The sequence below is a fragment of the Lygodium microphyllum genome, chromosome 15 (genome assembly GCF_053477565.2).
Source record: "Lygodium microphyllum isolate KBCC chromosome 15, Lygodium_microphyllum_v1.1.10, whole genome shotgun sequence".
NCBI lineage: Eukaryota > Viridiplantae > Streptophyta > Polypodiopsida > Schizaeales > Lygodiaceae > Lygodium > Lygodium microphyllum.
The window spans coordinates 101,118,645-101,145,088 of NC_141149.1; the positions used below are offsets into that span (position 1 = coordinate 101,118,645).

Below are 26,444 nucleotides of genomic sequence, written 5' to 3' on the forward strand. Positions count from 1 at the left end.
TTTTGGAGTAGCAGGAATTTGATAAGTCGGAGGTAATTACAAGTGGTCAAAAACGCTGGATTTGGGCAGGAAGAGAAGTCTGCAAGGAAACGATTTATAGAAGGAAGTATATCTTCTAACCTAAACACTAAGCATTCCTCAGGGCTCTTAGCATTTACATTATATATTTTTGGGAAGTTGTAATCCCCATGCAAGTCTCTATCATAGTCCACTTCATGCCTACGGGGGTAGGGCATGTAGATAGGATCATTGTGCTCTTCGGGGAGTGAACTGCAAAAGGCGGTCCATGCATCAAAATTGGTGTCCCAAATCCTCCTCCGCCATTTCGGTCGTGCCTCGTAGCCTTGGATGGTTTTGGGAACCAGATTGACCTTATCTTCCCAGTAATCCTGTGGTTCTTGTCGCCACCTAGTTATTATCAGGCTCCTCTCTTCAATCCACCTCTTTGCAAGTTCATTAGCCAGATCCTTGATCTTGGCTAAGACTCCTAGAGGCAGGGCCCGGTCTATAGAGCGTGGGAAAGCAAATGAGAGCTCAAACGGCCTTTTCTGGAACTCTCGCTGACGCCAGATGACCAACTCCTGGGGCCAGTCTACAAGATGTGCATCACCTCTCAGTGGCATGGGCTCTTCAGGAAGTTGTCTTGGAATTGTGCGTGCTCGGCGTTGGGCCTCCTCAGCTAATTCTTGTCTTCTCCTCCTTGCTGCAACTATACGCTCAGGTAGATGGGCATCTGCAGGTTCTTCCTGTGGGAGATCGGGTTGAGGCGGACTCGGCATTCTTTGTTGCTCTTCTTCATCACCTTGCTCGAAATCCGAACTCTCTTCAACATGTCGCTCAACCACAGATGGGATGACTGGCGGCGGCAGTGGTGGCTGTTTATGCTCCTCAAAACCTAGCTCCTTGAGCTCAGCATTGGAAAGGCTCGTACAGCGTAAGTAGTGGAATTGTTGCTCCTTAGTGATCCATGTACTCGTTGGGAGCTCCCGCTCTTGAAGACCATATCTTAGAGCTCGGGTGGTCAGCTCCAACTTTCTTTTCACCTTTTCCAGTGGATCATCGCCCTCAGCTTGTGTGACATGGAGTACCGTGTTGAGGAAGGCCTGCCGCTATGTTTTAGTAGTTATCTCGGCAGCTTCAACCCTGGCTTTTGCAAGCACCCTTTCGCATTCTGCCACTGCCAAGCGTTCGGTTAAGTCTCTCACCCTGTCAAAATTATTACTTTCCCAATCCATAGCTCTTTCTTCCATCCTTTTTCTCTCTTCCTCCAGTTGGCTCACCAGGGTGGTCACTACCTGTTGCTGCTCATTTGTTAAAAATCACAACTGGTTCATTTCTCTTGACTTCCGAGCCAGCTACTCTTCAGCAATCCCTTTGGCTTGATCTACAATGCTGAGCCTTTGTTGCACCTCGGCCAATACTTCTGATTTTTCCTGTACCAGCTGCTCTTGGCTTTGGATCTTAGCAAGGAATAGCCTTTTTTGATTGAAAGCCATGGCCATGAGGGCCTCTACATCTTCCTGGGAGGTCTCCAACGCATCTTGTAATCTTTGCGCTTCATCTTGTAGCCGTTTTGCTTCTGCTGCTGAGACTCCTGGCCCTTTACTCTTCAGAAACTCGATTTCACTTATTAATCTGTTTTGTTCTTCTAGCTCCTGCCACAAACGGAGCTCCATGGTATGTTCTTGTGGTGTACTGGCTTCGCCTTCCTGAACCTCCTGTCTTAGCGTTTCCACTTGAGCGACCCTTTGCTGTAGATCATTGTATTGCTGCACTAGTAGCTTTAGACTCCTTTGCTCTGCCACCAGGTTCTGCTCTTCGTCTTCCAGCCTTTGTCTAAGGCGGCTTTCGTTGTCCTGGGCTTCCTTTGCTTTTGCTACTAGCTGGTCCTGCAAGGCCTTCATTGCCATATAAGTAGGGCCATATTCGATGGTTTTAACTGCCCTGTGTTGCTCAGCATTGGTCATTATCCGGCAACCTTTTTTCTCCCATTGGATTCTCAGAGCAAACCACTGCTGCAAGAACGTGGAAGGCGAGCTTGCCATCTGCATGAGCTCTTGCAACTCGTGCTCAGGAACAGAACGAGGAGGCTTACGATATGAAGTGATTAGTCTTCTGAGGGCAGCTTGCTCCTTTGAGATTTCGTCGTTTGCTATCAGTTCAGCAGCAATTTTGGAGAATTTACCGGTCATAAGTTCATATTCTTCCCAAGTGCATGGTAATGCACGAACATCCGAAGCAAGTGTTTTGTCAAGAAGACCTAGGTCTAGCCTCTCATAACTTTTAGCGAATGTAGTGAAAGTTTTGTCCAACATCTTGATACAGGTTACTAAGTTATCCCCAGAAGTCGCGGCGAGGTCTTTAGCCAAGGAAAGGAAAGGTCGTACCGCGTAGGAAGGTTTAAGACCTGCTGGTGGGAATGGTGCAAATGGACTGGATAGTGGTGACTCCATCATTGGTGTCACAGGTGTGGCTTTGCACTCCGAAGCATTTTGAGGTGCTGTAGGAAGCTCTGGGGGCATGGGAGTTGTGTTGGGTTCTGAGTGAGCAGTCATGGGGGTATTTAAGTTCTCTGGATTAGGTAAGTCTAAGGCTTGTGGCGTTTGCTTTGGTCGATAGATGAGCTGGGGCTTACTAGCCACAGCGGGCAATGGTTTGCTGACTATGCCCTGGGCACCATGTGTGCAAGCCTCCCTCACTGGGGTGAGATTGCTTGTAGATGAGCTTTTAAACTTGCCATTTTTAGGCACCCAAATCCAGGGGTTGCCCTCGTAGTATCCTTGTGCTCGCAAGAGATCTTTGGGGATCCATCGCGGCGTGGTTGTGTGTCTACGTCGATAGCGTCTAGACTGCCTCTTAGGCCATGATGGCTGATTATTTTGGCGTTTAGAATCACGTTTGGGTGGTCTACCCAGATGTGGTCTTTGCCGTTTTGGCACCCATATAAACTTGGACTCCTTGGCCTTGTGAGCACTCTTGGTGGGTTTGGGTTTAGGGTCGAGAGCCTGGCATGAGGCCTTAGTTTTCTTCTGTTTAGACTTGGGCTGAAGCATGATCGTAGGGGTTTCTACCGGTGGCTTCGTAATGGTGGAGGAGACAGGACAGCCCTTGCTGAAAGTCGTCACTATACGCACATTGCTTATAGCAAGATGAATGCGGTTTAGGTTGTAATCCACATTACAGTTCGTTTGCTTCTTGAAAGTACGACCTAATAGTGACATATTACCGGCTTTTTTAGTGTCAGGCAACACATGGAAGAAAGCTGGTAAACTTTCAGACTCGATAGAAACGACTATCTTGCACTTCCCTAGGAGTGAATAAGCATTACCCCCAAACGGGGTGAGTTTGGCATTAGTGGGTTGTAGTTTCGGTTGACCAATGCGTGTCCAATGGTCATGCGTCAAGATGTTGTAGTCTGCACCTTCATCAATCAAGGCATCGAAAGAATACGTCGCTTCTGCTGTGACTGTGATTCGTAGACACGCCGGTGCCACTGCTTTTTCGTCCTGATCTGTAAGGTCGGTTATAGTAGCCATGCAGACGTTCATTGGGGGTTTTAGCATGGGTGGCTCATGTAATGGATGGGGAGGAGGATAGTACTTCTTTATGCGGCTGCCATTAAAAAAGCCTATTCCTTCGCCTTCAAGTGTCTCTAACTCAACATTCCCTGTTCTACCAATCATGCGTACTCTGAAAGGCCCTAGCCCCCGAAACTTCATCTTCTGTTTATGTCCTTTTACAGAGTATAGTAGAACAAGGTCCCCTTGTTCAAAGTCTCGCTGTTTGACATACTTGTCAAACCACATCTTTCGTCGAGCCTTCTCACAAATAAGAGAGTGAGTGGCGAGGAGTCGGGTCTCCGTTAGGCGCTCTAACTCCACTAAGCGATTGGTCCAAGCCTCTCTTCCCTCCCAACGCTCCTGGACTGCTATCCTTAAGCTAAGGATGAAGAATTCTAAGGGTAAAATGGCTTCAGTTCCGTACGTCAGTCTAAAAGGCGTCTGTCCTACAGCCGTTTTATAAGCTGCGCGATAGGCCCACAAGGCCGCCATTAGCTTGTTGTCCCAGTCACTTCTTGAAGTAGACACTACCTTTGTAAGCATGTTGACTAAGATTTTATTCGTGGATTCGGCTTGGCCATTAGCCTGAGGGTAATAGGGAGATGACTTCCGATGAATTATTAGGAAGGTAAAGAGCAGGTGGGAAATTACCTCATTAATGAAGTGCGTACCTTGGTCGCTTACGAGTTCGATTGGACAGCCGAACCGTGAAATGACCTGCTCTCACAAGAACTTTGCAGTGGTTCTAGCATCATTCTTCCTCGTGGCTCGTACCTCTGTCCATTTCGTTAGATAATCGGTTGCCACTATGATGTAGCAAGCTTGGGAATATTGTGCCGCAGGACTGATAGGTCCAATAAAATCGATGCCCCATTTTTCAAAGGGTTGTCGGGCTATGACAGGGGTCAACTCCATCTTGTCTTTCCGCACAGGTACTTTGGTCCTTTGGCACTCATCGCAGTGCTTTACGAATTTAGCTGCATCGCGGAAAAGGGTGGGCCACCATAGTTGGGATTGTAGCACCTTTCGAATTGTTGTGTCCCCGCTAAAGTGTCCTCCAGCGATTCCGCCATGTGCTTCTTTCAATGCATCGTGCATCTCGTGCTCACATACGCATCTGCGCAATAAACCGTCTTGTCCCAACCTGTAGAGTTGGCCCGCTATCAGTTGGTATGGCTAAATTTTCAGGATAAGTCTTCTCAGCCTGGCCTTCTCAATGGGTCTCTCAGGTAGTCCGCTCTCTAGCACTTGCACTATGTCATCGGCCCAATACGGCGTCAGATCAGCTTTAAACAATTCTCTCTCGCTAGACAGGTTAAAGAGATGAGCATCCGGTAAATTGTCAAGTATGCCTTGTCTAGCGGCTTCTCCTGTGGGTATGCGGGACATGTGGTCAGCCATGTAATGCTGCTTTCCTTTGCGTACAACCACAGAGAAGTCAAACTCCAGTAGAAGGAGTAACCATCTAGCTATGCGTCCCGTAGCGCAAGGCTTGTTCACAAGATATAGCAAGGCTTGATGGTCAACAAAGAAGACAAAGGGAGTGGCCAACAGGTAATGCCTAAATTTCTTTACCGCAAATACCATGGCCAACCCCTCCCTTTATGTCGTGGAATAGTTCATCTCGGTCTCTGTGAGCTGCCTGCTGGCAAAACTCACTGGGTAATCTAAGTTATGTTCACCAGGCTGGCATAGCACGGCTCCAATAGCGAACTTAGAGGCGTCTATGTGTACATGAAACGTTATGTTCCAGTCTGGGGCTCGTAAGATTGGTGCAGTAGTAAGAGCCTTTTTCAACTCCTCATATGCGTGCTGGCATTCCTCGGTCCACTCGAACACTATCAACAGTTTGTACAATGGTCTAGTAATTAGTGCGTAATTTAGTACAAAGCGTCGATAGTATCCAGTGTGTCCTAAGAAGCACTGAACTCCCTTGTAGTTATCGGGTGGCGGTAAGTCAACAATGACTCTGACTTTAGAAAAGTCAGTGGCAATGCCATTCCTTGACACTACGTGTCCTAAGATGCATCCGTGTTTCACCCAGAATTGGCACTTTAAAGGGTTCAACGAGAGGTGGTACAACCTACACCTTTCAAAGACAGCTCTCAATTTCTCTAAGTGTTCGGCCCAACTAGAGTGTACGCATAAGTCGTCTACAAACACTTCTAGTTTGCGCCTAAGCATGTCCTTAAAGATAGTGTACATTAGATGTTGAAAAGTCGCAGGTGCGTTCATCAGCCCAAAAGGCATGATAATGTAGGCGAATACACCCCATTCCGTGGCAAAGGCAGTCTTGTGCTTGTCGTCGGGGTGCACTTGCACTTGATTATAGCCCGAGAAACCATCCAGAAAATTGTAGGCTTCTTTACCTGCTACCCGCTCAAGCATGTGCTCGGTGTAAGGTAAAGGATAGTTATCCCTCTTTGTAGCGGCATTCACTTTCTTGTAGTTCACGCACACTCGGATTTTTCCATTTTTCTTCATGACAATCACGATAGGTGATACCCAGTCCGTGTGCTCGATCTCATATATGAATCCTGCCCTCATGAGTTTATCAATCTCCTCTTTTACTGCATGGGCGTGTTTGGGATTCATGGGATAAGGTCGTTGTTTCGTTGGCACTCCATCAGGGACCATTGGAATATTATCAGTCACAACCCTAGGGTCGACTCCCTTAAGTTCATCCAATGTCCAGGCAAATACGTCAATGTACTCTTGCAAGAGTGCAACAAGTTTGGTCTCCTCATCCTCCATCAAGTCATCTGCAATGAATACAGGTCTTGGCTTTTCACCTTCCCCAGCCAAGTTAACTTCCTTGACTTTGGCGGGTCCCTCGATCGGTTCACTAGTTTGGCCTTGTCTTTTCGCACCTAGCAGAATCACCACTCTGTTACCCTTTTTAAATTTTGTAAACCGTTTGGGTAGATCCTGCGGTTTCTTTTGCCTTTCTGCTTCTGAGTCCTTTGCTTGCTTCCTGGCCTCCTCCTTTAGCCTCCTACGCCTTAGGTGGACTGGCAAGTCTCCCTTGGTGCGTTTGACTTTAGAAGGTTGTGGTATCTCGGGATCACTCTCAGTGTTGACTTCCGACTCTGAGTTAAACTCGCATCCCTCACTTGAGGAAGGTGTTTCCCCAGGGGGGTCGTAGTTCAGTAGGTGCATTCGTCTTGAGCACTGGGATTACCCATGGTCGTGCCACTCCGGGTTGCTCGTAATCCACGGCTCCTATGTGTTCAAGCCAGGATCTGTCACACTCCATTCGCATGACTCCTTTTTCGTTCTGACTGGTTCTTCCTCTCCTAGGCCTCTAGTCTGCCTTGATTTGTTCTATCGCTTTTCCTTTCGTGTCGTACTCTATTGTATCTATCTCTTCTTCACTCTCCTCTCCCATAGAGCGACAGTCCTCATACTCCTCGTCATCAGAGTCCTGTCCTTCTGACTGCTCATCATCACCTAAGCTTTCCTCTCCAGTCTCCTTGTCATCAGTAACTAAAGCCCAGTTATATAACAAATTCAGGTCGTGGACCTTAGTCCATTTCCATTCTGGCTTAGCTAATAGATCACGTAGAGGTTTTAAGTTAGTAGCCAAGTTGCCTTCCAGTTTATTGGTCAGATACTCTACGATTTCCTGAAGCTCTAGTTTGTTGTTGGGGATATGGAACGAGGCTGGTTTGCCTGGGTTGAGTGAGCTTCCTGCCATCATGCAGAGTGGCACAATTGGCATGGTTGCGGCTTTAGCAGCCTGCCGATATAGTTCTTCCTCATCTGAGAATGGTAGGTCAATGGTTGCCAAAATGTGCATCCAATCCTGCTCATCCTCAGGGCAAGGAATATATTTAGTGAGTGATCCATAGGGTTTGGTCGTTTGAGTATCGCCTTTCAGCATAGCTGAGATGGCATCTAGGTCAACAGGGGTCGTCTTCCAAGTGTCCATCTCTACCCTTACTGCACTAGTTTTGTTCCCTAGGAAAATCAAACCATTGCCCCAGTCCTCAATGACACGCGCATTCCTCATCCAAGGTCGGCCTAATAGTATGTCGTAATCCACTCCCTTCATGACAAGAAGTTTACAGAAAACTGCACACCGGTAATCTTTACTGGCCAATTCTTTAAGACCCCGAATGGTCTTACCTTCATTCCATTTGCTAACATAACGTTAAACCTAGGAGTCTCTACAGGAGGGTTTCCCCATGCCTCTAAGACTGCATGGCTTAATACACTAACACCTGCGCCTGTGTCTACAATTCCTTTTCGCGTCATATCTCCTAAGGCTAGGACGGGTAAAACTGCATGCATTTCAATGCCTTCCCAAAAAGCATTGATGTGCAAAGACTTAGGAGTTGAGTGTAGAGTTAGACTTGGGATCTGTGTAACCGCATCATGATCTTGCGGATCAGCACCTGCAAGTCCTGTGTGTCCCTCCATCAAGTCTTTTAACTCCTGCCATAAGGAATGATTCTGCCTAAGCAGGTCTTCCAAGCTTAGAGTTACTGGAGTAGACAATAAGGTTGTGAGGAGGCTATTGGGCTCGTCTTCCCCAGAGGCTAGCATTTCTAGGCCGTGCGTTCTGTTTGCCCTGGCAAGTTTCCTCTTGGCCTTGCTGCTGAGTTGTCCCCAGTGGTGCAGGTATGCTCGTAGCTTGTAGTTTTGAAGGTGAGACTGGTGTGCTCACGCTAGAGAAATCGTCAATAGGATCTTCTAATATGGGTTCAGCATCCTTGAGGTGCTTTTGGGCGTCCTTGACCCACTCCTTGACCTTAGCTATAGCCTCGAGCTGCCGTTTGGGATGGGGATATTCCCCTACCTTGGCACTCCCTAGCTCGGCTGTCTTAGGAGCTGAGGTCTCCACCTCTGCGTCTGTGACCCTCTTTCCCGTTACTAACGTAGTCGCTTCCTCGGTTTTAAGAGTTATCTTTGCATCAGTTCTCTTTTTCCGTCTCCTCCGGCTTTTCTTTCCTATTGAGGTTGCGTCAAGGTTACTTGGCCCTGGCAAAGAGATGCCTGCCTGTTTTGTTTGAGCTCACGTCATAACATGTAGTGGGATGGGTGTATTCTCATTGTCAAAGGTTTCCACTCCAAAAAGCCCCAAAGGCACCGATGGCATGTTGGCAGAGTTGGTTGATGGCTTCCACCTAGGACAGTTAGGAAACAGATGTGTGATTTCACACTCTGTGCATCGGAGATCTGCTTTGTCCTTGTTAGCTTGTTCTCATTCTGGGCAGCGTGATGAAATGTGGCCTGGGTGGCCGCAAGTCCAGCATGTGACTGGATCTTGGCTTGGCCCTCCAAGGCCTCTGCCTCTTCCTCTTCCTAAAGCCATCACCGGCACCAGTCGATAGTCCATTAGTACTGGGTTGCCCTCCTCGTCATAGGATATGTACGGGTTGACATATGTTTCTTCCTCATTAGGCTCCTCCACAAAGTGAACAGGAGCATCGCTAGATGGGTGGGTTACAAAAGGCCCTGGTGGTTTGGGTATACCAGTTGGGTTCATCTCCAGCCTAGGTATGGCAGGTCTTGAGTCAGTCGGTGCTGGGAGAGCTAACTGGGCTCCCCTCCCAAAGAAATTGGGTGGCCTATTACCTAAGTATGGAGGGTTGTACTGCTGCGCGTATGGGAATCTCCTCGGCATTCTGCAATGCACTGCATCATGCCCGAATCTACCGCAATTTGAGCACAGCCGAGATCTAGGATCTTGGCACTCAACTGGGAGGTGGTTGCTGCCGCAGTATATACATTGTACATGCGATCTTACAGGCTTCCTTACCAGCTCTTGCAACCGTGCAATCTCCATTCTCATTTCTGCCATCCCCTGGTCGTGGTCTACACTCTTTCCCTTATCCTGCACACTAGCAGTTGCTTTTTCCCCCGAAGTAGTTGATCTCTGAGGGTCCCTCTGGCTTGCACTCTCTCGGTTGGTAGTCCTCATGCTGCGTTCCCTGAGTTGATCATCTACGCGTATTGCCTCCTCGAAAACTCTAGCTAGCACGTCTCGTTGCAAGGTGGAGTTACTGGCCAAAGCCTTGTAGAGCTCCTCACTCCGAATCCTGTTCATGAACACTGTAGACACTGTCCTCTCGGTAGGTCGCTCATTGGCAGGGATTCTCTTGTAGAGGCTACGCATCTGAGTGACGTAATCCCTAACGTCTTCCTTCTCCCTTTGACTGATATTCATCAACCTAACGATGAGGTTATCCGAATACCCTGCCTCCGAAAACCTCTTGATGAAGAGGCCCTTAAGGCGAACAAAGTTCGTATGTTCTGCGTCATCTAGACTAGAATATCAGGTCCTCTCCTTATCGCCTAAGCACAGGCCGAAAGCTTGAGCTCGCTGCGCAGGGTCAGTAAGACCATTTGTCTCACATACTTGCTCGAACTGCTCCATGAAGCTGTACGGGTCACTGCTAGGTTCGTATCTAGCTAGTTGTTTTGCTATGATGGGGATTCTAGCCTGCCCTTTAGTCCCTTGCGTGACTCCCAATCCCGATAGTAGCGCGGTGGCTAGGGCAGTAGCGCTTTGTTCAACGGACGTATTGTCCAAGAGTCGCTTTGCTACCAGTTCGCTCAATGTCATGTCAGCCTCTGCTGCCTGTTCCCTCTCTACATTTGGTCCAGATTTGGCTGCTCCAGCTAGGTCTAGCACTCGTCTAGCCTCGTACATATCTACGTCTTGCTGTAGCCTTCTAGCCCTTTGCTCATGGTTGTAGGCAATTATGCCTTCTAGCGCTCTCTTGATTGCTCTTCTCTCTTCTTCCAGGTTTGCTACCACTTCCTCTACAGGTCTGCCCTGGATCACGGTCCTAGTGAGTAGATCGTAGTTGTGGACCAGTTCCTGGACTGAGGTTGGAAATTCTCCTAAGTCTAATTGGTCCTCTCCTCGTTCGCCTCTTGATCTCGACATTGTTTCTGCTTCCAGCTCCACGAGGTTGTCAATAAATCCAAGCAGCTCCAGCAGCGTCCAATCCTCTATATTGTTGCTTTCCGTGTCTACGTGTCTTCTCCAGGTCCTACTAGTAGGGCACTCAGGCACCTGTCTAAGTCTTGGGGTCTTCTCCTACTAGTGGGTTTCTTAATGTTATTAGATATCCTGATGTGTTCCTTGTTATTTGAAAGCAGCTGCAATCCTTATTCACACGTTATGCTTAGTGCTTTCGTGGTGCTTGGTGCAAGAACATGCTTTTTTCTTTTCTTGCAGTGCAAACTTAGTGGAATACAAGAGTGAAGTGTTGATGTAGAAAGCGTTTAATGTGAACTCCACTCTGTTTCTCTCCACATTCTTAGCCTGATTTGAGTTCTAAGCTCGGTTCCCGGCTATTCTATGGTCTTTTTGAAGGTCTGTGCTATGTTTTCTATTCTGCTTTAAGTTCGATTGGTCTTTGAGGTTCTAATGGTTAAACTGGGTCTTGGGGGTGTTCACGGTTGTGTCTTGGGGGTCAGGTCTGTGGCAGGGTCAACTAAAGATCCTTATTTTTCCTTCTGGCAGGATGGTCCGATTCCCAGAATCGGACAGGGCTGGTCCGACTCTAGTAGTCGGACGGTCCGATTCTTGCAGTCGGACAGAGCGGTCCGAGTCCAGCAGTAGGACAGGTCGCGTCCGATCCTAAAGTCTAATGGTCCGACTATGATGGGCGGTCCGAGTGCCACGTGGCACGTCCGATCGGACTGTCCGATTCTGGGTCGGACGGTCCGATTCTGGGTCGGACGGTCCGATTCTTGCAGTCGGACAGAGTGGTCCGAGTGCCACATGGCACGTCCGATCGGACTGTCCGATTCTGGGAATCAGACAGGGACCGGACGGTCCGATTCTCGGAATCGGACAGGGTTGGTCCGACTCTAGTAGTCGGACGGTCCGATTCTTGAAATATTCTGGGAATCGGACAGGGCTGGTCCGACTCTAGTAGTCGGACGGTCCGATTCTTGAAATCGGACGGTCCGACTCAAGGACTCGGGTGGTCCGATTCTGGGAATCGGACCACTGAGACTTGGTCCGACTGCGTCTGGTGGCAGGCGCGATTTCGACGCGTTTCGATCCCACTTGATGCCTGCTACACACAATCACAAGAGACTTTCCAGATATAGGGCACTACTAAGAAGCACCAGACTCACCTGGAGTAGCACAAATCGATGGCACCCAGAATCGTGATAGCGCTCCCTCTTCTTGGCAACCAGAAGCTCTCTCTCTCTCTCTCTCTCTCTCAAAGCTTACCAGTGAAATGAGGTTTGCCCTGGCCTCCCAAGCCTCTTAAGGTTCTTTCCTAGCACTGCAAAACCTTAAAGTTAGTTCCCTTTTCCCTGTTTTACCCAAAAATTTGAATCTGGTCCCCTGTTTCCCTGTTTCCAGCAGCAGCCAAAACCTTCTGTTTTCTCTTTTCTTCACCTAATCTAACCTTAATCTAGTGCAGCCAAAATGCAAAACAGAGATGCAGAATGGTAGTCCTACACTAATGCTTCCAATAAACCAAAACACTTACTTGTTTCACGGATTAAAACCTCCTAAATCTCCTAGCTATCTCGAAGCACCGGTTCGGGCTGCAAACCCTACTTCTATGCTCGATTTGATGCGCGCGGCACTCAAGGCTCGATTCCGTCTGTCTCGGCAACGGAACCAAAATGAAGGGGAGCTACAAGCTCTACCCCGAGACCTACGGACCACTTTATTGCTCAAGTGTTTCGAACCGAGCGGCCATGGCTACCTCTCACATAGCCGACGCACAATGCCTACCTTACGGGTGTAGTGAGCTTACCTTGATGCTCGATCGAGTATCCTCCTCTTTCTTGCACATCGGTAGCTCCACGATCCTTGAGGCAAGCTCAAGCAACCTCAATTCCTCTCCCATGAGCTTCATCCTCCATAGCCATGCGCGAGACAAGAGAAGAGAAGAGAGGAGGGGAAGATGAAGAGAGAAGATGGAGAGCTTCTTCTCCAAGATCTCTCACTCTCACTCCCTCACTTCCTCACACTCTCTCAATCCCTCTCTCAAGCACAAGCAAGAAGGCAAGAAACAAGAGAAGAAGGAGAAGAAGTTTTGGCCACACACAAGAATGATCTTCTCATTCACTTTTTGAACTTTATATACATGCCTTACTTTTCATGGGCGGTCATCCCCTTTTTTACATGGCCGGCCATTAGCCTAGGCCCATTTCTCATTTCCCACCGTTCTAATCTATTCTATTCCCAACTAATGCATACAATTTGGACAGGAGTGAGCCTGGCGCTCTTTTACAAGGATTCGGGAGCGCTTTCACACTTAATGGTGCGCTTTTTACTCTTTTACTTTCCTTGGGCGATTCTAAGACTTCCTGAGGGTCATGCCCGTGCTTTTAATTTTTCCAGGGTCTGGTTACCGGTTAAGGCGCCTTTTTCTTCCTTTTGTCCTGCGCCTTTTGCTATTTCCTTTTTTCCATTTCCCACTCCTCTGTGCTGCGGTAAACATAAACCTACAAATTTCTTTCAGCACCATGCGAAACATCTATGCTACTACATGAATCACTTGCATAAGAACAGCCCCAATGCTGTTACCACAAGCATCACAGTGTGCCACTAATGACTTCTTTTGATCTCGAAAGATAAGCATAATATCTAAAGTCAACTTTTCTTTTGGCTTTTTAGATGTTGAGTTTTCATCTCTACCTATTAAAAGTGCACTCCCTTTTTTGTAAAGTATACAAAGGGGATACAACTTCAGCAAAGTGATAAATAAATCAATGTTAGTAAGATCATAATCCCATGAAGCTTGGAATCTCATGAACATTCTTCAAATGAGGCCAAGTCTGTTGATTATCAACCTTTGTAAGATCTATAGGAATACTATTGGCCATCACATGCGACCCTAGAAGTGAATTTCATGCAAAAAGAATTCACTTTTCTTATCATTAATGATCAGTTGGTGCTTCATGAGTTCATTGAACACAATTGCCAAATGCTTAAAAGGCTTGATTTCTTTCTTTAAATGCACTATCATGTCATTAAAGAATGGATCCACAAATGCTCTACGTGACTGAAAGATTTGATTCATCATCTAATTAAATGTAGATAGAGCATTTGTGAGATCAAATGGCATTACTGAGAATCCATACAATCCAAACAAAGGCTTGAATGTTGTCTTATGTTTATCATCAGGCCTTATGCATATCTAATGGTACCCACTTTTCAAATCAATGTGGCTAAAAATAGTAAACCCCTGTAAATTTATCCATTAAATCATTGATTCTAGGAGTCAATAATCCATTCTTAATTGCAATTTATTCACAGCATCATAGTCAATGCACATTCGCCATGACCCATCCTTCTTGAGCACCAACAAAACATGATAGCAATATGGAGATGAATTGGGCTGAATCAGCCCCTTTTCTAATAGCTCTTGTACTTGTCTCATAATCTCTTCTTGTCGGGTTGCACTCACCTTGTATGGGGGCTTGTTTGGTGGATTACTCTAGGGATTAAATCAATGGCATGATCCTCGGGCAAAAATTAATCATTCTCATATGATATAGAATCCATGGTATTTGTGTCATGAATCGCTCCATTTCTAGAAATCAATCGATTTGTGTAGGGCCCGTTATGCTCACTCCATAGAGGAGCGATTCAGATCACATACCAGCAAAGGGCAGCCATTCTTTTACATTCAGCTATTGCTCGGCTGCAAAAAACAATCCTCATATTCCTTTAGAAATTCTATGCGCTCTTTATCCAAATTAGACACATTACAAGTTGATTCATTATTGTCACAACTTTTTGCCAACACTAAGTACACTGAAAGATGAATCTTCATTACTTTGGAAATGGCTGAAGCTGATACAAAAGAGACATCCATGGGCTCCATTTCATCCTCTCTGATACTAGGTTTTGCAGACATATTGGTAGAGATGAAGGTTGAACAAGCTCCAGGATCAAAGAGTATATAAGCATATTGATCCTTGATCTTGCCCCATGCTTTGCATAACTCCATACCATCAAGATTGCCGACTCATTAAGTACATTGGGGACCAAATCAACAGTGGTTTTGGGTTTCGTACCCTTATGAACAGCCTTCTTTTCATCATTTTCAGCTTGCTGTCTATTTGGATAGTCCCTAGCAATATGTCCCTCCTATTCACATGCATAGCAATTATGGGCAGCAAACAATTCCTTATGTTTATCCCTAGTTCTCCAAGTTCTATTTTGCCCATTTCATCTCCCTTTAGCATCAAGAGAATCCTTGCCATGCTTTTCCCTTTGCTACTTTTTTATTAGACTTTGTGATACTTGAAGCCAAATGACTTCCCAAGTAGCAATGCATTTGTTGTACACACAGTCTCCATCAATCAATTGAGATTTGTTGATCACTAGTTATTTTTATGCAAAAGTCCTGTATTTTCTTAGGCAATCCATAATAATACTTCTTAATTTGCGTAGATAGAGGCACTACACAATAAGAAATGACCAGCAACAATGCTTTCCAAAACTTCTTATTGTACTGTTCCAAGTTCTTACATCGTGAAGCATCCAACTTATGCCATGTGGTTAGTTGTCAACCCTTGTAGTATTTCTTTATTCTTTATCCGATTGTTTGTTGTACAACCAACAAATAGGCTGGATCCCCAAGAAATTGGTGGGTCTTGTCACAAACTCAAGGAATATGTCCAAGAGTTCCCAAAATCTTCAGCAAATCAAGCACAATCTCTTACAAAATCTGGAACCTCTCGCTGTCCCAAATGACCAGTAGCAATAATCCTCAATGTGGTTCTTGATTCTGAGCACTCGGGGAGCCAAATTGAGTCTTCAACCTTTGCATCTAATTCATCTTTGCTGTATATGGTTGAATGTCTTCAGATCTGCTGTAATTTCTCTTATTTGCAGCAATAAGGCATCATGCATATTTAATTTTGTCATGCATGCACCCCAAGCGAGGTTGATAAATGCTAATCTCTGCTGAAATTGGGTCTGCAACAGCAATTGCAGGGTTGAGGATCTTCAATTTCTATTGCCAAATTCAACATGCATTTGGCATGAATGATAAAAGGACACAAGATAGCAAATTCTGCATTTCCAGCCCTGAATTCACACAGAAGACAGGTCGTGTGCATCAAATTTATGTCACCAGCAGCCATACATGCACCTAGAGCAATTGCTTACAGTGGAAACCCAACTAGATGCTGTCACTTTCTATTCCCAGCCCTAGAAGATGTGGCAAAACTGGTTGCCAATAGCAGATTAGTGATCTACCTCCTACAGACTGCCCCAGTTTTGCATGGCATGTTCTCTCTCTAGTTGCCAAGTGCCAAATCTCTACCCATGCATGACTTAGTCTCTAGAAATAGATTTCCAGAAATTAGTTATTGAAAATCGGAAAACTGCTTGGCCGCACCTAAGAATTGGTCACACTGCCGAGCCCAATTTTAAATTCGTAAACCCAATAAACTTGAAACAGTGCAAACTTATATCAAACTTAGTCCAAAGCATTAAATTATTTATTCTCTAATCCCCTATGACACCAAAAGTCGTTTCCAAGGGCACATTTGATATCTTTGGCCAAGATCTGACACTAAGCACCCATTGGCACTTGTCCACCATAACTTATGCCCATGTCCCCCATTGCCCAAGCTAGGGTTTTCCAACTTATTCATGTGTACCGCACATGTGCACAACTTAATTGTTCCATTGAAATAAGCTAAAATTTCACGATTGTGTGACAAGGAGGCTGACTTCTAGAACTGGGACTTTGACACCTTTTTTCGCTCAACTCCTTTGATGGTTTGGCATTATAGCCCACTAGATTGGTTGTTTACACAACCATCGTATTGATGTACTTAGCTACTCTCGACAGGGTTCCTTAAACTTTGTATTCTATGTCATGGGGATTTTCCTTGAGGTCTGAGGTGCTATCAATCGGAATTTCTTTTCTTTTTGGGAAAAAGGGAAAGGATCCAGTTTGCATGTATGACACAAAACGAGCCATACAAGCACATAGATGCGCATAAGGGAACAGACATTGTGCTCACCTCCCAACCATAGAGCCAATATGGGCTCAACCCCGAGCTTTGGAACTGTGCGATATAGGGGCCAAGCCTCTACCACAAGAGCTCGTGTCCCATTCAGCTAGCCCCACATTAGTTGTGTGCGAGTAGAGCCACCTAGGGCCTTAGCTCCAAGAGTGCATTGCACAATAATGTGCCCAAATGAGTAATGGGTCCTTTTTATATAACATAGTCATCCAAATCATAAAGTGCTTTGTTCACAGTACAAAACCCTTTAGCTAACATAAAGTGCCCTGTGTGAATTCAAACTTCACACCTCAAGACTGTGCTAACCTTTAGGACAACATTCACACTTAGTGACCCTTAGTGGCCAGTGCTGCAGATGCTCATCCATGATGTCCAAACTTGAAGGATGCAGTGATTGAAAGGAGTGGGCATGCAAAAAGGGTGAGCTGCCTGTATGAGAAAGAGGCAACCAGCAGGCAAGGAAGGTCAGCAACAAAGGCACAAGGGGATGCAAGGCGAGAATGCACCTGCACAACATGGCGCGCATGATCCTCCCAGAAGCATACTGTCATAAAATGGGATTTGTATGTGGATTTTCCAGTCAATGTGATGAACAAGTCATGCTGATACTTGACAATGGGATGGTAACTAGAGTTTGCCCAGTGACTGGTTAAAAGAATCTGGTGTTGATATTTGAGGGTTAGATGTTTTGAAGAGTGTGAGAGGCAGAAAACATGGTTTTCCTGGTATCTTAGGATGATGTAGTCACGAGAAGTTTTGAAGAGTGTAAGAGGCATTGGGTATGACTTTCCTGGTCTCTTACGCCAGTACGGTTTGATGTAGCCATGGATGCAGTTCATTTCTGACTCTTCACAAATTGACTTGTAAGCATAAAACTGTAGCAATTTTGGCAACATTTGGTTACCTGAACATTTGTTTTAGTTTGTGTATACAGATCCTGGAAACAAAGACAAGTTGGGGAGCAAAATTATCAGCACCTCTACTTGCCTTATTGGTTGGAATGGTATTATCTAGTGCCGGAGTCATTCCAAGCACAGCACCAGTTTATGATTTTGTAAGATATGACTGCAAGCTGTTCTTTTCATGCGTGTTCATTTCCAATAATTTGGCATCAGCATTTGTGGAGTTTACTGTAGTGTCATCCATGCATCTGCTTTTTGGATGGTCCAATGTGTGTTTTGGTTTGCAAACATGTCATACGATAGTTCATTTTCTTTCTTTCTAACTTTTTGATCCAAAACCAGGGTCCAGAAGGCCACAGTTTGCCTTGTTCCATTAGTTTCCATTTTTTTTCTTTTCTGCTGCAAGTTTTTGTGTCAACCATTTTCCATGAGGTTTTTCAAAAAAATTAAAAAACTAGTTTAAAAAAATATAAAAATACTTTGTTTTGATATTCATTCATCGATACTGATGCCTTCTTTAAGGTTCAGGTTATGTTTCTTGTTTTGTCTTTTGTAATTTTATAAAATCTTAAACTTGAAATATTTTGTGTAGGGCTGTGTGAAGAATAGGATTTATAATTTCTTCTAAGGAAATTTGGCTTATCCATGCAACAGGTCGTCACATCAATTATGCCTATGGCCCTGTCATTTTGCCTGCTAGAGACTGATGTTCAAAGTATTTTCATAGGCGCAGGTAAGAGGTGGAACAAGGCAGGCTATGACTTTATTTTGGAAAATGTAGAGTTTGTGCTTTTCTTGACATCCTAAGAGTTCAAGCTTCAATCAAAATTGATCATTGGGTTTTCAACTCAGAAGGCTTTCAATGCTACACTTTGTTCCAGTAATGCATTTCATAAGTAGCGAATGGACTGTTTACACCACACATTTTCCTTGCAATGTACTACAGCTATGTATTGATCATTCACATAATAGTGTATAAACCAAAATACACGAAAACACATTTTAACATCTGTGTCTATTCATTGGCCCAACTTTTCAGAGTTTCCACCATTTTATAATGCTTGAACCGAAATGCTGTAAATCAGCTGATATGTATGGCTTAGGCCTCCACTAGATAGTACTGTTGTCAGTGACTACAGTTTCCTTTGATTCCCAAAGAATGGACCATTGTTCTGAGACGAGTCATCATCGTCATCCGACTTCGATTCAAATGCTTAGGCAAAGGTGAAGACCATGGCCTAGAAAGGATCATCTTTTGTAGGGAAGGGGAAGGCATGTCAGTTCCCTCTTCCACCTTCTATTGTTTTGGTGATGTGGTCATCCATCATGACTCTCTAGTGTCAAAGAGGGAGTGTGAGAGGGTGGTGGAGGTGGGGCAATTAAGCCTAATCCATATGCAGGTGCAATGGACCTAGAGAGGGTCTTCCCTTACGCATGGACAAAGTCGGGTAGGCTTTGAAATCCTGGAGGTGGGATTGATATCCAAGTTCATGATAAGCTGTTTTGCTTGATAGAGAGCAAGATTTGCTTCTACTTTGAGTTCATATGAGGGGGCACTTTGGCAATGTGGCCAGCTGCAATCCATGATCATGTATGCTACTTGTAAAAGCATTACTGATAGGCATAGAGAGTTGCTATGACTACTTTATGTTTTTGGGAGCTAGTACGATCAACATTGATGTTAGGTTCTCTCTGAGACACCTTGGTGTTGGCTTGATTATCTACTACTTGGGTATCCATGGTCCATTTTAAAGGTCATTGTTGTATGTACTATGACGAGTCATTATCAATTGTATATTATATTGTATCAAATTACCCATGATTTGAGACAGGGTGTTAGCAAGTTATGTGAGAGTGTGCAACAATGGATTGTTTCTTGCTAAGCCAATGGATTGCCAGATTTAGCAAGTTATGTGAGAGTGTTAGCAAGAAACAATCCATTGTTTCTTTCTTAGCTCATGTGTGAGAGTGTGCATGTCCTAGTGGTCTGGGTACTATTTTCCAGTTGTGATGTGGGTTGCCAGATTTAGGATGTCTGATTTTATGGCTGATTATTCATTTATGTGGCCAAGTGTGAGAATAGGAATGGATCGAAGCTCTGAAGTAGACAGTGTGGAGAGTGAAAGTACAACACCCAATGCAATGCTGAAGTGTAAGGTGCAAGTACAAAGTATAACCTTTAAACCTTAGGGTTGTAAGAGGGTGTTCACACCCGAAGTGTGTGAAACATGATAAGTGCCCCAAACTGTGTAACATAGGCACATAAAATAAAGGGAATAAATCTGGGGGAAAAAACCTCTCGTACAGAGAGTAAGAAGTGCCCCACTGTCCTAGTGAAGATCATCGACACTCCTTTGTGAGTGTAGGTGTGAGTGAAACTCAACAAACCCCCTGGAGTGAAGAGTAATCAAAATACAAGGGTCATCGGCCACCAAAGGAGATCAAATTTAAAGCATTGCGAAATGCTTCAAATTTGTCATGAGGAAGAGCTTTGGTAAAGATGTCTGTCACATTACTGGTGGTAGGACAATAGACAAGGCTGATATCTCCGACATGTAGTCTCTCTCTGACAAAGTGATAACGGATCTCGATATGTTTCGTGCGTGCATGAAATACTGGGTTCCGTGCCACTGCAATGACACTCTGACTGTCAGTGAATAAAGGAGTAGGCTTCGTGATAGATACATCCAGATCAGCTAGCAAGCGTCTAAGCCATACGCATTTAACTGTGGTAGTGAAAGCTGGCTTGCATTCAGCTTCACATGACAATGTAGCAACAATGGATTGTTTCTTACTAAGCTAAGAAATGCAAGATGAGCTAAGAAAGAAACAATTGCCACTAGTGGAGTGACGAGAATCATAATCACCAACCCAATCCGAATCACTGTAAGCATGCAAGTGCAGTGGTCCCCCCTTGGCATAAAGCAATCCAAGAGTCCTAGTACCCTGCAAGTAATGGAAAACACTCTTGACAGCTTGCCAATGTGACATGTGTGGTTGATGCATGTATCTGCTCAGGGTTGAAATTGCAAACTGTATGTCCGGCCTAGTGTTGCATAGGTAGATAAGGCATCCAATTGCTGGAGCATATGTGTGTATATCAAACAAGTCACTGTCATCATGCAATGACAACTTCAGTCTAGGTTCCATTGGTGTATAGATTGGCTTGCAGACATGTGTGGTTGATGCATGTATCTGCTCAGGGTTGAAACTGCAAACTGTATGTCTGGCCTAGTGTTGCATAGGTAGATAAGGCATCCAATTGTTGGAACATATGTGTGTATATCAAACAAGTCACTGTCATCATGCAATGACAACTTCAGTCTAGGTTCCATTGGTGTATAGATTGGCTTGCAATCCTGTAAGCCAAACCTCTCAAGAAGTTTACCAATGTATCTCGACTGTGATAAACCAATGTCTCTAGCATCATGAATGAACTGAATACCCAAGTAATAGTGTAAAGACCCCAAGTCTGACATCTCAAAAGTTTGTTGTAAATTTTGTTTGAATGCTGAAATCTGATCAGCATGTGTCCCTGCAAGCAAAAGATCATAAACATATAGAAAAATCTGACACACGTAAAGAGTAGACTCTGATGAGCTGTTTATGAACCCTTGGCTGAGTTAAAAGGCATCAATCTTTGCATATACCAAGCTCGAGAGGCTTGTTTCAAGCCATATAAAGCCTTTTTCAGCTTACAAACCAAGTGTTCGGATCCCTCAACTGCAAAACCAATGGGCTGCTGTACATACACTTCTTCATGAAGTTCCCCACGTAAAAATGCAGTCTTTATATCTAGCTGATGCATAGTTCATCCATAATGGGCAGCTAAAGCAACCATAGTCCTGATGGTGGTCATTCAGGAGGTAGGAGCAAATGTCTCCTCATAGTCAATGCCTTTCTTCTGTGCATAGCCCTTGGCTACAAGCTTGGCTTTATATTTGTCAATGGATCCATGTGCATTCCTTTTCAGCTTATAGACCCATTTTGTTCCAATGGCTTTCTTCCCATTAGGCAAAGACACTAAATCCCATGTCTGATTCTTTATGATGGAATCACACTTAGCTTGCATTGCTGCCATCCAATGCACACTATGTTGTGCATCCTCAAAACATTCAGGCTCCTCATCATCAATTGTATGTGCTGCCATAACAAACTCCATGGTATGCGCACCATCATGCATACGAGCTTGCCTTCTAGTACGATCAGCCATGGGAGTATCCAAATGACTATCTTTCATAGTCTGTAAATACCATCTAGGCATTTTTCTAGTCTCCTGACTGTGTACAAGGCTCAAGCTCTTACTGAATTTCAGATTCAGCACCTTGCTGAATGTTCAGATCAGCCATAGGCTAATTTTCTGCATTCTCCAATGGAGCAACTGGCTGAACATTATGTTGACTTGCTGAAACTCTAGTTGTATCACCAAATGAAATGGGCAGCAACCCTTCAAATAAATCATAGGCAGCATGATATATGCCAAAACCAGCAAGGGATAAATCTGATTTCTCATCGAAAACCGCTTCCCTACTGACAAATACCTTTTTAGAGACAGGATCAAATAATCTATATCCTTTGCTCTCACTGTTATATCCCACAAAAATGCATTTGACAGCCTTGTTATCTAACTTTTTCCTAAGTACCTTGGGAATGTGTGCATATGCAAGACATCCAAAAATATGAAAGTGCCCAACAAAAGGTTTCCGGTTGTTCCAAGCCTCAAAAGGCATGATATTCTTTAATGCTTTGGTGGGGCACCTATTTAAAACATGGCGAGCACTCATAATTGTTTCCATTCAAAAAGTGTGTGATAATCTCTTTGCTTTCAGCATACATCTGGCCATCTCCACGAATGACCAATTCTTCCTCTTTGCAACCCCATTATGCTGTGGAGTATAAGCAGTAGTATATTGATGAACAATGCCCTTCTGCTTCAAAAAAGAATTCAGCATAGAGGACATGTATTCCCCCCCTCGGTCCGAATGGAGAGTCTTCACCCTGCAGCTAGATTGGTTTTCAACAAGTGCTAGAAAAGCCAAAAAATGCATCATACACTTTTGACTTTTTCACCAAAGAGTAGACCCGGCAGAAGCGAGTAAAGTCATCAATAAAAGTCACAAAATAGTAACAGCCATCCAATGACTTTGTCTGCATAGGGCCACATACATCTAAGTGCACTCTCTGTAATTTGGCAATGGCTCTAAAAGCAACACCACGGGGAAACAAAAACCGATGCATTTTTCCCAAAATACATCCCTCGCATAAGTGCTTAGGAGATCTTTCCAAGAGAGGTAATTCATCAAGCATCAGTGTACGTTGCAAAAGCATCAAGCTACCATAGTTTACATGCCCCATGCAAGCATGCCATAACTCCGCCTGTAACATAGCAATAGTAAGAGTGGACGCTAAATAGGCCGACAGAGCATCCAACTCATATAACCCATGACATAGAGGGCTAGTCAAGATCAAATTCATGTGTTCCTTATCTGCCAACTAGGGCTGCAATAATAGAAGCAAACAAATCTCTGCGAGATGTGATGTGCCTAGATGCACCACTGTCAAAAAACCATGTACTTGCATCCTCAATAGAGCTAAATGCTCTATCAGCCCAAGAAGAGTCATAACTGCAAGTATAAAAATGATAGTCCCTGTCTGCAACAAAGGACGCTGACTCAGTAGCAGTGGAAGGAGCATCAGAAACAGACATCCCTGATTCCTTCTTCTTCTCCTTGGCTATGCGCTTTCTACTTTCAATGATGTAGTGGCCTGGCTTTTTGCAATAGTGGCACTTATCCTTCTTGGTTTGCTTGCCCCCTTGTTTCTTATTGCCCTGTGAAGTGCCTGAAGTTCCAGAGTTTTGTGGAACATTCTTTACTTGGCTGCCCTTACTCTTTTGGCCCGCCATAAAAGCATGCTTAGAGGCTATAATATCCACACCATTGTTCTTTTGTGTTTGCTTCTTCTCTAGAAGCAAACTAACCAGCTGAAGGAAAGTAAGTGGCTGTGGGGTAATCCTCATGGTGAGGTTCAAGGCCGTATGAAAGGCCAAATATGAGGACGGCAATGAATTTAAGGTAGTAGATATCAACCGTGCATGTGAGTAATACTCATCAACATTCATAAGCTGCTCACGCAAGTCCTGAATTTTATTTAGGTGATCCTGTATAGATCACCCTCATCCATCTTCACTGTTTCAAGCTTCAAGAAAGAGATGCGGGTCTCATTCTTTCCAGCAAACATCTGTTCCAAGGTCAGCCAAGCTTCTCATGAAGAAGTTGCAGATCGAATGTGAGGGTAATAGACTGCTGAACTACCAATGCAATCAACGACAAAGCTTGTGCATTCCGTGTATGCCATGCCTTTTGTGCTGTTGATCTCTTGGGAAGTGGCTGAGCTGGAGCAAGCTGAACAGGCTGAGTTGCTTGTTGTCCATGTCCTCTTGGAGGAGCAGCAGTTGGAGCCACAACTCTTGGCCTCACTTCTTCACCATTGACATAATCCCAAAGATTTTTCGCTATCAGCACATTTTTCATCATGAAGGACCAGAGTGAATAGTTGTTACCATCCAACCGATCCTCCTTGGATACATAAGTAAATACATCACCTCCCTGATTTGCCATGATAAACAATTCTGATTAGAGAGCAAAAGAGCAGTGTCCCAAGCTTGGACCAACTTGGAAATCTCAGAATTTTGAGAAATTACAGCAATTAGTTTGCTGTAATTAGCGAATTGAAGCACGATCTATCAAAACTGTCTGTAATGCATGCAGTCCAAGGTGCATTAAATGCTCAGCAACATTGTAGAAGCAAAAGCCCCAAAATTTATTGTCCTAAAATGCTTAAAATCAGTCTCTTTCAGACTAAACTGTACTACATGTACCAATGTCTGCTCAATATCCAAAAGCCCCAAATTTCTTGACTAATTTGCCAAGAAATTTTTGCGATAATCGTGTCCCAGACAAGTATCCAAGCTGATACTGCCTGCCCGAGCAAAAGCCCATTTCCCAGAAATGAAACCTGAATTATAAAATTGGTAAAATATTTTACTTTTACCTCTTTGAACAGTTCAGTGGTGGCCGAGTGGCGGCTGAGCTGGAGGTAGGTTGCACAGGCAACTGGTGGGCAGTGGCGAACAGGGCAGGTGGTCGAAGAGATTGACGGTTAGTGGCCAGGACCAAGCGACACAGGCAGGAACAAGCGGCGCAGCAAGGAACAGGCAATGCAGGAAGTAGGAGTTGCGGGTTGGCGATGGCGGACTAGGTCTGGCGGGCATTGGCGAGCTGGGAATGGGCAAAAGCTGCCGCAGACATCTGGAGACTGGCGGGAGGAGACTATCTAACTGGACACTGTTGTAGTGGATCTGGCGGTGCAGGTGTGGCGGTCCTGCTATCAAAAGCTGAGTAGCTCAGTTGGAGGTGGTGGCCCTAGGCTGACATTGGAGTGGCAGCTCAGCTGACTAAGAGCTAGTTGTGATACCAACTATGAGAATAGGAATGGATCGAAGCTCAGCTGAGAGTAAAGTAGACAGTGTGGAGAGTGAAAGTACGACACCCAATGCAATACTGAAGTGTAAGGTGCAAGTACAAAGTACAACCCTTTAACTTTAGGGTTGTAAGAGGGTGTTCACACCGGAAGTGTGTGAAACACGATAAGTGCCCGAAACTGTGTAACATAGGCACATAAAATAAAGGGAATAAATTTGGGAAAAAAAACCTCTTGTACGGAGAATAAAAAGTGCCCCAGCGTCCTACTTAAGATCACCGACACTCCTTTGTGAGCGTAGGCGTGAGTGAAAACCAACACCAACGTGCATTGTGTTGGTGCATATTTTCTGGCCAACCAATTTACATTTTTGGCCTATTTATTGGCCAATGTTGAGCACAACAAGTGCTCTCTAGAGTGAGGAGATTGCTTGCACATGCTCTTCGAGAGCGAGGAGATTGCTCTCACAACTTATAAGTGAAGAACTTGAAAGAGAAATTGAACTAGAACTTGATTGTGAGATAACTCGATTACAAGAGAACTTGATTCCAAGAGAATGCTCACAAGAGCGTGGGTTGATTACAAGACAAGACTTGATATAAGGCAAAATCTCGCAAGAGCCTCACAATTGGTGTTGGCAAGACTGAAAGGCTTCAAGCCCAAGACCTCCTATTTATACTAGAATTGAGAAGGTTAAGGGGAAGCTTCTAGATGATACCATCATTGATGCCATAAGGATCATTGACATAAGTGATGATATAAGCAATGTTGATGTAAGGATTAATGCAAGCCTCTTCTAGAACTTCCCAAAGAATTAGCTAGAGCCTTCTTAGGAATGTCTAGTACTTTCTCGAATCTTCTAGAATGTTTTAGAATGTTGTGGAATCTCCTAGAAACTTCATGGGACTAGGGGCTATACCATCTTGCATACGAACCAAGGATTGTGTAGTACTTTCTCGAATCTTATAGTGTTTTAGAATGTTGTGGAATCTCCTAGAAACTTCATGGAACGAGGGGCTATACCAGCTTGCATACGAACCAAGGGCTGTCCTCGCTTGAGGCTTGAGTGTCCATCACATTACCCCCCTTCTAGCACCGAGTTTCATGAGGAGCAGTGGTGTGCTTTTGAATAGGCCTTGGCTTGGTTGGGTATTGAAGATGAAATTTGCAAATCTTAACAAGAGCTCTTTGAAGATGTAAGCTGGCTCCCATGTTCATTCGCTTGCATCATAGCTCTTTCAATTGACAAGATACTATAATCTACCTCTTGAAATTCTCGAATCTAGGATTTTGTCTACTTCATATTCTTGGTGATCTTCAATTATGATTGGAGGCAATGACTTTGGTATTCTTCTAGGGATATTGGATGTATGACATGGCTCCAAGATTGAAACATGGAATACTGGATGGCTTTTCATGGATGGGGGAAGTTGGAGACGATATGTGATTGGATTTACTTGGCTAAGAATCTTGAAGGGCCTAAGTTGTTGATAATCTAATTTCTGGGAGAGGTGAGAGG

The 26,444-nt window shown here is 44.6% G+C and overlaps 1 protein-coding gene across 7 annotated transcripts in view; it reads left to right on the forward strand.

Annotated features, from left to right (window-relative positions):
- LOC148024831 (uncharacterized) overlaps window positions 1–26,444 on the forward strand; it is a 294,466-nt gene that overhangs the window by 18,819 nt on the left and 249,203 nt on the right. For all 7 annotated transcript variants that reach the window (XR_015693361.1, XR_015693360.1, XM_087694490.1 and 4 more), the window contains exons 2-3: window positions 17,476–17,595; window positions 18,098–18,176. Coding sequence is in view for 5 of the 7 variants with exons in the window: in XM_087694487.1 (XP_087550613.1) it covers window positions 17,476–17,595; window positions 18,098–18,176 (199 nt within the window). In the remaining 2 variants the exon portion in view is untranslated. The remainder of the gene's footprint in view (window positions 1–17,475; window positions 17,596–18,097; window positions 18,177–26,444) is intronic.